This window comes from Oncorhynchus gorbuscha, linkage group LG18 (assembly GCF_021184085.1).
Source record: "Oncorhynchus gorbuscha isolate QuinsamMale2020 ecotype Even-year linkage group LG18, OgorEven_v1.0, whole genome shotgun sequence".
Classification (NCBI taxonomy): domain Eukaryota; kingdom Metazoa; phylum Chordata; class Actinopteri; order Salmoniformes; family Salmonidae; genus Oncorhynchus; species Oncorhynchus gorbuscha.
The window spans coordinates 73,455,049-73,467,316 of NC_060190.1; the positions used below are offsets into that span (position 1 = coordinate 73,455,049).

General features: G+C 48.2%; 1 protein-coding gene across 1 annotated transcript in view; it reads left to right on the forward strand.

Annotated features, from left to right (window-relative positions):
- The window catches only part of kif5ab (kinesin family member 5A, b), a 192,455-nt gene that overhangs the window by 140,514 nt on the left and 39,673 nt on the right, over positions 1 to 12,268 (forward strand). The window contains exons 8-11 of the mRNA XM_046312357.1: positions 89 to 213; positions 4,523 to 4,627; positions 6,106 to 6,254; positions 7,119 to 7,300. Of these exons, the coding sequence (XP_046168313.1) occupies positions 89 to 213; positions 4,523 to 4,627; positions 6,106 to 6,254; positions 7,119 to 7,300 (561 nt within the window). The remainder of the gene's footprint in view (positions 1 to 88; positions 214 to 4,522; positions 4,628 to 6,105; positions 6,255 to 7,118; positions 7,301 to 12,268) is intronic.

The following is a 12,268-nucleotide window of genomic DNA, read 5'->3' on the forward strand; positions in this document are numbered from 1 at the left end:
ATCTTCTCCTCTCGCCTCCTCTCTTCTCTTCTCCCCTCTTCTCCTCTCTTCTCCTCTCTTCTTCTCCTCTTTTCTCCCCTCTCTCCAGATATGAATGAACACAGCTCCAGGAGTCACAGTATCTTCCTGATCAACATTAAACAGGAACACGTGGAGACAGAGCAGAAACTGTGTGGGAAGCTCTACCTAGTGGATCTGGCTGGGAGTGAGAAGGTAAGAGTTCACTACATGCGTTCACTAAATAGATCCCAGGGGACCTATTTTCCCTAGCTGGGAGTGAGACGGTAAAGGACAAGACACACCATGATGAACTTTGATCAGCTGCTGGGTGTTGATGAACGGTGGCGTTTAAACAATTAGAATGTTTGGTGGTCAAAAGCCTGGAAGAAGAGGCTATTGTGGTAATGAACTAGCTTTAACCAAGAAGCAGAGGCTATTGTGGTAATGAACTAGCTTTAACCAGGAAGCAGAGGCTAGTGTGGTAATGAACTAGCTTTAACCAAGAAGCAGAGGCTAGTGTGGTAATGAACTAGCTTTAACCAGGAAGCAGAGGCTATTGTGGTAATGAACTAGCTTTAACCAGGAAGCAGAGGCTAGTGTGGTAATGAACTAGCTTTAACCAGGAAGCAGAGGCTAGTGTGGTAATGAACTCATTTAAACCAGGAAGCAGAGGCTAGTGTGGTAATGAACTAGCTTTAACCAGGAAGCAGAGGCTATTGTGGTAATGAACTAGCTTTAACCAGGAAGCAGAGGCTAGTGTGGTAATGAACTAGCTTTAACCAGGAAGCAGAGGCTAGTGTGGTAATGAACTAGCTTTAACCAGGAAGCAGAGGCTAGTGTGGTAATGAACTAGCTTTAACCAGGAAGCAGAGGCTAGTGTGGTAATGAACTAGCTTTAACCAGGAAGCAGAGGCTAGTGTGGTAATGAACTAGCTTTAACCAGGAAGCAGAGGCTAGTGTGGTAATGAACTAGCTTTAACCAGGAAGCAGAGGCTAGTGTGGTAATGAACTCATTTAAACCAGGAAGCAGAGGCTAGTGTGGTAATGAACTAGCTTTAACCAGGAAGCATAGGCTAGTGTGGTAATGAACTAGCTTTAACCAGGAAGCAGAGGCTAGTGTGGTAATGAACTAGCTTTAACCAGGAAGCAGAGGCTAGTGTGGTAATGAACTAGCTTTAACCAGGAAGCAGAGGCTAGTGTGGTAATGAACTAGCTTTAACCAGGAAGCAGAGGCTAGTGTGGTAATGAACTAGCTTTAACCAGGAAGCAGAGGCTAGTGTGGTAATGAACTAGCTTTAACCAGGAAGCAGAGGCTAGTGTGGTAATGAACTAGCTTTAACCAGGAAGCAGAGGCTAGTGTGGTAATGAACTAGCTTTAACCAGGAAGCAGAGGCTAGTGTGGTAATGAACTAGCTTTAACCAGGAAGCAGAGGCTAGTATGGTAATGAACTAGCTTTAACCAGGAAGCAGAGGCTAGTGTGGTAATGAACTAGCTTTAACCAGGAAGCAGAGGCTAGTATGGTAATGAACTAGCTTTAACCAGGAAGCAGAGGCTAGTGTGGTAATGAACTAGCTTTAACCAGGAAGCAGAGGCTAGTGTGATAATGAACTAGCTTTAACCAGAAAGCAGAGGCTAGTGTGGTAATGAACTCATTTAAACCAGGAAGCAGAGGCTAGTATGGTAATGAACTAGCTTTAACCAGGAAGCAGAGGCTAGTGTGGTAATGAACTAGCTTTAACCAGGAAGCAGAGGCTAGTATGGTAATGAACTAGCTTTAACCAGGAAGCAGAGGCTAGTGTGGTAATGAACTAGCTTTAACCAGGAAGCAGAGGCTAGTGTGGTAATGAACTCATTTAAACCAGGAAGCAGAGGCTAGTATGGTAATGAACTAGCTTTAACCAGGAAGCAGAGGCTAGTGTGGTAATGAACTAGCTTTAACCAGGAAGCAGAGGCTAGTGTGATAATGAACTAGCTTTAACCAGAAAGCAGAGGCTAGTGTGGTAATGAACTCATTTAAACCAGGAAGCAGAGGCTAGTATGGTAATGAACTAGCTTTAACCAGGAAGCAGAGGCTAGTGTGGTAATGAACTAGCTTTAACCAGGAAGCAGAGGCTAGTGTGGTAATGAACTAGCTTTAACCAGGAAGCAGAGGCTAGTGTGGTAATGGAGTAGCGTTAATGTGGGTCTACACATGGTACATTAACAGAGTGTACATCCCCAGGGGACCAGGCTGTTCAATTGTATTGCTGCAGGGTCTAAATATTTGTGTTTTTTTTGACCGGAATTGACATGAATAGATCAATAAACCGCCTGCTAGAGGACAAAGTCAGCAGTTATTTCTGTCCAAAAGAACCAGTTATTGAATGATAAATGGTAAATGACGTATAGGTAGGAAATAAACAACTATCCTCTATACTGGTAGAACATAAGAACTTCAGCCCTCAAGTGTTAGTAATTGATTGATAAATGGTAATTGATGGATAGTAGGCTATCCATGACTAGCTATACATTTACAGATCTTAATTACATACCTGTTTCTGTGTAATCAAATAACAATAACGAGTCTATATACAGGGGTGTTACGGTACAGAGCCAATGTGGAGGCTATATACAGGGGTGTTACGGTACAGAGCCAATGTGGAGGCTATATACAGGGGTGTTACGGTACAGAGCCAATGTGGAGGCTATATACAGGGGTGTTACGGTACAGAGTCAATGTGGAGGCTATATACAGGGGTGTTACGGTACAGAGCCAATGTGGAGGCTATATACAGGGGGTTGCGGTGCAGAGTCAATGTGGAGGCTATATACAGGGAGTACCGGTACAGAGTCAATGTGGAGGCTATATACAGGGTGTTATGGTACAGAGTCAATGTGGAGGCTATATACAGGGGTGTTACGGTACAGAGCCAATGTGGAGGCTATATACAGGGGTGTTACGGTACAGAGTCAATGTGGAGGCTATATACAGGGGTGTTACGGTACAGAGCCAATGTGCAGGCTATATAAAGGGGGTTACGGCGCAGAGTCAGTGTGGAGGCTATATACAGGGGGTACCGGTACAGAGTCAATGTGGAGGCTATATACAGGGGGTACCGGTACAGAGTCAATGTGGAGGCTATATACCGGGGGTACTGGTACAGAGTCAATGTGAAGGCTATATACAGGTGGTACCGTTACAGAGTCAATGTGGAGGCTATATACAGGGTGTTTACGGTACAGAGTCAATGTGGAGGCTATATACAGGGGGTACCGGTACAGAGTCAATGTGGAGGCTATATACAGGGGGTACTGGTACAGAGTCAATGTGGAGGCTATATACAGGGGGTTACGGTACAGAGTCAATGTGCAGGGGGTACAGGTTAGTCAAGGTAATTGAGGTAATATGTACATTCAGGTAGGGGTAAAGTGACTATGTGCAACAGTATAGACTTTACGTCCGTCCCCTCGCCCCGACCTGGACGCGAACCAGGGACCCTCTGCACACATCAACAGTCACCCTCGAAGCATCGTTACCCATCGCTCCACAAAAGCCACGGCCCTTACAGAGCAAGGGGAACCACTACTTCAAGGTCTCAGAGCAAGTGACGTCACCGATTGCAACGCCACTAGCGCGCACCACCCCTAACTAGCTAGCCATTTCACACCGGCTACAAATGCATTCCTCTGGCACCGCCTGGTTTAGAGGTCCTGGATGTCAGGATGCTTTGCCCCAGTGATGTACTGGGCCCTACGCACTACCCTCTGTAGCACGTTGCGGTCAGATGCCGAGCTGTTGCTATAGCAGGCGGCCATGCAACCGGTCAGGATGCTCTCGATGGTGCAGCTGTATAGCTTTCTGAAGATCTGAGGACCCATTCCAAATCTATTCAGTCTCCTGAGGGACATGAGGCATCTATGAGGCTGTTTCTGTGTGTCTGCACAGCGTGTATGAGTCTGTTTCTGTGTGTCTGTACAGTGAGTATGAGTCTGTTTCTGTGTGTCTGTACAGTGAGTATGAGTCTGTTTCTGTGTGTCTGCACAGCGTGTATGAGTCTGTTTCTGTGTGTCTGTACAGTGAGTATGAGTCTGTTTCTGTGTGTCTGTACAGTGAGTATGAGTCTGTTTCTGTGTGTCTGCACAGCGTGTATGAGTCTGTTTCTGTGTGTCTGTACAGTGAGTATGAGTCTGTTTCTGTGTGTCTGTACAGTGAGTATGAGTCTGTTTCTGTGTGTCTGTACAGTGAGTATGAGTCTGTTTCTGTGTGTCTGCACAGCGTGTATGAGTCTGTTTCTGTGTATCTGCACAGCGTGTATGAGGCTGGTGCATAATCTCCTGTATTATATGTGTTTGTAGTGTCCTTCCTTATACATGACTAACTACACATGACCAGATCAGGGAGGTGTGTTTGATGTATGATATATGTCCTCAGGTCAGTAAGACAGGAGCAGAGGGAGCTGTGTTTGATGTATGATATATTTCCCCAGGTCAGTAAGACAGGAGCAGAGGGAGCTGTGTTTGATGTATGATATATTTCCTCAGGTCAGTAAGACAGGAGCAGAGGGAGCTGTGTTGGAGGAAGCTAAGAACATTAACAAGTCACTGTCTTCCCTGGGCAACGTCATCTCTGCTCTGGCCGAAGGAAATGTAAGTCTAGTTCCCTCCCACACACACACACACACACACACACACACACACACACACACACACACACACACACACACACACACACACACACACACACACACACACACACACACACACACACACACACACACACACACACACACACACACACTGGGCAACGTCGTCTCTGCTCTGGCCGAAGGAAATGTAAGTCTAGTTCCCTCCCAAACACACACACACACACACACACACACACACACACACACACACACACACACACACACACACACACACACACACACACACACACACACACACACACACACACACACACACACACACACACACACACACACACACACACACAGTGTGTCCCCCCTGTAAGTCCAGTGTCCCCCCCTGTAAGTCCAGTGTCGCCCCCTGTAAATCCAGTGTCCCCCCTGTAAGTCCAGTGCCCCCCCGTAAGTCCAGTGTCCCCCCTGTAAGTCCAGTGTCCCCCCTGTAAGTCCAGTGTCCCCCCTGTAATTCCAGTGTCCCCCCTGTAATTCCAGTGTCCCCCCTGTAAGTCCAGTGTCGCCCCCTGTAAGTCCAGTGTCCCCCCTGTAAGTCCAGTGCCCCCCTGTAAGTCCAGTGTCTCCCCCTGTAAGTCCAGTGTCCCCCCCCTGTAAGTCCAGTGTCCCCCCTGTGTCCAGTGTCCCCCCTGTAAGTTCAGTGTCCCCCCCCTGTAAGTCCAGTGTCCCCCCCCCTGTAAGTCCAGTGTCCCCCCTGTAAGTCCAGTGTCCCTCCCCCTGTAAGTCCAGTGTCCCCCCCCTGTAAGTTCAGTGTCGTCGTCCCCCCACACAATATATGTTCTAATTAGTTAATTGGAAACTGGACCCCATGATGTAGAGAGTTATTCTGTAGCTACCTGTGTTTGGTTCAGCGATTCATGTTTGCTTTCTTCTTTCTCCCCCCTCTCTCTCTCTCTCTCTCTCTCTCTCTCTCTCTCTCTCTCTCTCTCCCCCTCCCCTCACTCTGTCTCTCTCTCTCCTCTCTCTCTCTCTCTCTCTCTCTCTCTCTCTCTCTCTCTCTCTCTCTCTCTCTCTCTCTCTCTCTCTCTCACTCCCCTCACTCTGTCTCTCTCTCCCCTCACTCTGTCTCTCTCTCACCTCCCTCTCTCTCTCCCCTCTCTCTCTCTCCATTCTACCTCTCTCCTATCTCTCTCCCCCACGTTTTCTCTCGCTCTCTCTCTCCCCTTCCTCTCTCTCTCCCTTTTCTCTCTCTCTCTCTCCCCCTCTTTCTCTCTCTCTCTCTCTCCCTCTCTCCTCTCTCTCTTCCCTCTCTCTCCCTCTCTCTCCTCTCTCTCTCCCTCTCTCTCCTCTCTCTCTCTCCCCATTCTACCTCTCTCCCCCGATTCCTCTCTCTCTCTCTCCCCCCGCATTTTCTCTCGCTCTCTCTCTGTCTGTCTCTCTCCCCTCTCTCCTTCTCCCTTCTGACCCTCCATCCCTCTCCCCCTGTAGAAGACCCATGTCCCGTACCGTGACAGTAAGATGACCCGTATCCTGCAGGACTCTCTAGGGGGAAACTGTAGAACCACCATGTTCATCTGCTGCTCTCCATCCAGCTACAACGACCAGGAGACCAAGTCAACACTCATGTTCGGACAACGGTAATAAACACACACACACACACACACACACACACACACACACACACACACACACACACACACACACACACACACACACACACACACACACACACACACACACACACACACACACACACACACACACACACACACACACACACACACACACACACACACACACACACACACACACACACACACACACACACACACACACACACACACACACACACACACACACACAAACATTCCTCCTCTGAGGAGCCTCCTCTGGTACAAACATCTTCCTCCTCTGAGGAGCCTCCTCTGGTACAAACATCTTCCTCCTCTGAGGAGCCTCCTCTGGTACAAACATCTTCCTCCTCTGAGGAGCCTCCACCGGTCCTCCCGTTCCTCCCCGGAGGAGCCTCCACCGGTCCTCCCGTTCCTCCCCGGAGGAGCCTCCTCTGGTCCTCCCGTTCCTCCTCTGTGGAGCCTCCACCGGTCCTCCCGTTCCTCCCCGGAGGAGCCTCCTCTGGTCCTCCCGTTCCTCCTCTGTGGAGCCTCCTCCGGTCCTCCCGTTCCTCCCCGGAGGAGCCTCCTCTGGTCCTCCTGTTCCTCCCCGGAGGAGCCTCCACTGGTACAAACATCTCTGTGGAGTCAGTGTAAATGAAAGTATTAGTAATTTACAATACCCAAAACCATTCTGTGACTTTATTAAACCATGGGGGGGGGGACTATTAATAATACTGTTGATTTTTAACGAGTTTCATTCATTTAAAAAACTGCTGGCTACGCAACTAATTTCCCATGTGGGGACCAATGAAGTTTGAATCAAATATAATTGTTATTGTTATTGCTATGTGGAATTGATTGAATTGTGTCTCTCCTCTCCCCACCCAGAGCTAAGACCATCAGGAACAAGGCCTCAGTCAACCTGGAGCTGACGGCAGAACAGTGGAAGAAGAAGTACGAGAAGGAGAAGGAGAAGAACAAGGTGATGAAGGAGACGGTCCAGAGACTGGAGGCTGAGCTGAACCAATGGAGAAACGGGGAGGCCTCCCACGGAACAGGCACGTCAAGTAGCACACACACACACACACACACACACACACACACACACACACACACACACACACACACACACACACACACACACACACACACACACACACACACACACACACACACACACACACACACACACACACACACACACACACACACACACACACACACACACACACACACACACACGGAGCACGAATACACAGTTATACACTCACACACAATAAATAGCCCGATCACTAGAAATAGATGTCCATTTTGGGCGTTTGAAAAGGTCCTGAGAACGTTGATATCCACCTTCCTGTTGCCCAGCAACCCGTGATGCTCAGACCACTGTGCTGTTGCACTGGGACCCGTGATGCTCAGACCACTGTGCTGTTGCACTGGGACCCGTGATGCTCAGACCACTGTGCTGTTGCACTGGGACCCATGATGCTCAGACCACTGTGCTGTTGCACTGGGACCCGTGATGCTCAGACCACAGCACTGTTGCTTAGCACTGGGACCCGTGATGCTCAGACCACTGTGCTGTTGCACTGGGACCCGTGATGCTCAGACCACTGTGCTGTTGCACTGGGACCCATGATGCTCAGACCACTGTGCTGTTGCACTGGGACTCGTGATGCTCAGACTACTGTGCTGTTGCACTGGGACCCGTGATGCTCAGACCACTGTGCTGTTGCACTGGGACCCGTGATGCTCAGACCACAGCATTGTTGCCTAGCACTGGGACCCGTGATGCTCAGACCACTGCACTGTTGCCTAGCACTGGGACCCGTGATGCTCAGACCACTGCACTGTTGCCTAGCACTGGGACCCGTGATGCTCAGACCACTATGCTGTTGCACTGGGACCCGTGATGCTCAGACCACTGTGCTGTTGCACTGGGACCCGTGATGCTCAGACCACTATGCTGTTGCACTGGGACCCGTGATGCTCAGACCACTGTGCTGTTGCACTGGGACTCGTGATGCTCAGACCACAGCATTGTTGCCTAGCACTGGGACCCGTGATGCTCAGACCACTGTGCTGTTGCACTGGGACCCGTGATGCTCAGACCACTGTGTTGTTGCACTGGGACCCGTGATGGTCAGACCACTGTGCTGTTGCCCAGCACTGGGACCCGTGATGCTCAGACCACTGTGCTGTTGCCCAGCACTGGGACCCGTGATGCTCAGACCCTGTGCTGTTGCACTGGGACCCGTGATGCTCAGACCACTGTGCTGTTGCCCAGCACTGGGACCTGTGATGCTCAGACCACAGCACTGTTGCCTAGCACTGGGACCCGTGATGCTCAGACCACAGCACTGTTGCCTAGCACTGGGACCCGTGATGCTCAGACCACAGCACTGTTGCCTAGCACTGGGACCCGTGATGCTCAGACCACTGCGCTACGCTCTTGATGATACTTGATGGTATGAGGTCTGTTGGTTTGCAGAGCCTTCCCCAAACCATAGTCCTTCCCCAAACCACCACTCAAAATGAATGGCATATATATATATATATATATATATATATATATATATATATATATATATGAATGCCTTAACTTTTAACCTTTGACTTGTTTATTTTTAAACCGCGTAACCCTGCGGAATTAACCCTGTAACCCCGTGGAATTAACCCTGTAGCCATGTGGAATTAACCCTGTAGCCACGTGGAATTAACCCTGTAGACACGCGGAATTAACCCTGTAGCCACGCGGAATTAACCCTGTAACCCTGTGGAATTAACCCTGTAACCACGCGGAATTAACCCTGTAGCCACGTGGAATTAACCCTGTAGCCACGCGGAATTAACCCTGTGGAATTAACCCTGTAGCCACGCGGAATTAACCCTGTGGAATTAACCCTGTAGCCACGCGGAATTAACCCTGTAGCCACGCGGAATTAACCCTGTAGCCACGTGGAATTAACCCTGTAGCCACGCGGAATTAACCCTGTAGCCACACGGAATTAACCCTGTAGCCACACAGAATTAACCCTGTAGCCACGCGGAATTAACCCTGTAGCCACGTGGAATTAAACCTGTAGCCACGCGGAATTAAACCTGTAGCCACGCGGAATTAACCCTGTAGCCACACGGTATAACCCTGTGGAATTAAACCTGTTGCCACGTGGAATTAACCCTGTAGCCACGCGGAATTAACCCTGTAGCCACGCGGAATTAACCCTGTAGCCACGCGGAATTAACCCTGTAGCCACGTGGAATTAACCCTGTAGCCACGTGGAATTAACCCTGTGGAATTAACCCTGTAGCCACGTGGAATTAACCCTGTAGCCCTGTGGAATTAACCCTGTGGAATTAACCCTGTAGCCACGCGGAATTAACCCTGTAGCCACGCGGAATTAACCCTGTAGCCACGCGGAATTAACCCTGTAGCCACGTGGAATTAACCCTGTAGCCACGCGGAATTAACCCTGTAGCCACATGGAATTAACCCTGTAGCCACGCCGAATTAACCCTGTAGCCACGCGGAATTAACCCTGTAACCCTATGGAATCAACCCTTTAGCCACGTGGAATTAACCCTGTAGCCACGTGCAATTAACCCTGTAGCCACGCGGAATTAACCCTGTAGCCACGCGGAATTAACCCTGTAGCCAAGCGGATTTAACCCTGTATCCACGCGGAATTAACCCTGTATCCACACGGAATTAACCCTGTATCCACGCGGAATTAACCCTGTATCCACGTGGAATTAACCCTGTAGCCACGTGCAATTAACCCTGTAGCCACGCGGAATTAACCCTGTAGCCACGCGGAATTAACCCTGTAGCCAAGCGGAATTAACCCTGTAGCCAAGCGGATTTAACCCTGTAGCCACGCGGAATTAACCCTGTAGCCAAGCGGAATTAACCCTGTATCCACGCGGAATTAACCCTGTATCCACACGGAATTAACCCTCTATAATGGGCGCGGTACCGGCAAATGGCTGGGTTTTGATGAATAAATAAGTTGTAGGTGTGTTGACGCTTGACACTCACTGGCCAATCAGAACGTGCTCCATGGGTAAATATGTCTTTGCTTCAAGTTGTGTATTTACGGTCTTTGGTGTATTGCCTTGGAATCAACTCCAATGTTAGTCCATTATAGCTTACAGAAACAAAATAACAAAATGTAGACCCATCTTTGGTACGTGTTAACTTTAACCTGTTTGCATTCCACATTGTTCTAAGTTATTGCAAAGCTTCAATATGTAAATATATACTGTACATAGCATTAACACTGATATAGGGGCTAGGTTTCATAGCATTAACACTGATATAGGGGGCTAGGTCTACATAGCATTAACACTGATATAGGGGCTAGGTTTACATAGCATTAACACTGATATAGGGGCTAGGTCTACATAGCATTAACACTGATATAGGGGGCTAGGTCTACATAGCATTAACACTGATATAGGGGGCTAGGTCTACATAGCATTCACACTGATATAGGAGGCTATGTCTACATAGCATTAACACTGATATAGGGGGCTAGGTCTACATAGCAGTCACACTGATATAGGGGCTAGGTCTACATAGCAGTCACACTGATATAGGGGTTAGGTCTACGTAGCATTCACACTGCTATAGGGGCATGGTCTACATAGCGTTTACACTGATATAGGGGTTTGGTCTACGTATTATTCACACTGATATAGGGGGCTAGGTCTACATAGCATTAACACTGATATAGGACCTAGGTTTACATAGCATTCACACTGATAGAGGGGCTAGGTCTACATAACATTCACACTGATATAGGGGCTATGTCTACATAACATTCACACTGATAGAGGGGCTAGGTCTACATAACATTCACACTGATAGAGGGGCTAGGTCTACATAACATTCACACTGATATAGGGGGCTAGGTCTACATAGCATTAACACTGATATAGGACCTAGGTTTACATAGCATTCACACTGATAGAGGGGCTAGGTCTACATAACATTCACACTGATATAGGGGCTATGTCTACATAACATTCACACTGATAGAGGGGCTAGGTCTACATAACATTCACACTGATAGAGGGGCTAGGTCTACATAACATTCACACTGATAGAGGGGCTAGGTCTACATAACATTCACACTGATATAGGGGGCTAGGTCTACATAGCATTAACACTGATATAGGACCTAGGTTTACATAGCATTCACACTGATAGAGGGGCTAGGTCTACATAACATTCACACTGATAGAGGGGCTAGGTCTACATAACATTCACACTGATAGAGGGGCTAGGTCTACATAACATTCACACTGATGGAGGGGCTAGGTCTACATAACATTCACACTGATAGAGGGGCTAGGTCTACTGTAAATTCCATTATGGCTGAGCATGGACATTCCGAACATGGTCAATAAGCGAGATTACATTCATGATTGACACGATCTGAGAAGAGAGCGAATAGTTCTTAATGAAACAAAACAAAACAACATCGCTTTAATTAGGCTCTGACTAAATACACTTACAGGCACCATTATTGCTGCCCGTGGGCATATAATAACAAACTGGGAATGTCAGCTCACTGTTTTGCGCCTCTCAGACATGATCTTTTAATAAATATAAATGGGGGTGGGGGGGACTTAGTTTGTTATGTTTCTAAATAGGAAGTATCCAGGCAACAAAAGCACGTCTCTTGTGTTCCACAACTGGAAAGTCTGCGTTTCCTCTGTCAAAATTCATGCCATAATCAACTGCTTTACCTCCTAAACCAGCTTTTGTTTGGTCTTAAAATCCCTACCTGAGCTGCCTGAAATTAGCATGTTGGATCACATTGGTAAGGAAACACCTAAGATATTTCCAACCCTCCCATCTAAACGCAAGTGACCTGATGTACAGAACAACACTGGTAAATTACCGATCCTTGCGCAACAGTTGAAAATAGCACAACGCTGGCTTTAACAGGTCAACATTGACAACGAATGTGCGTTTGACACTTGCGCTGCCGTAACGCCAGCCGAAAATAAGAGTTTTATGCGTTCTTATA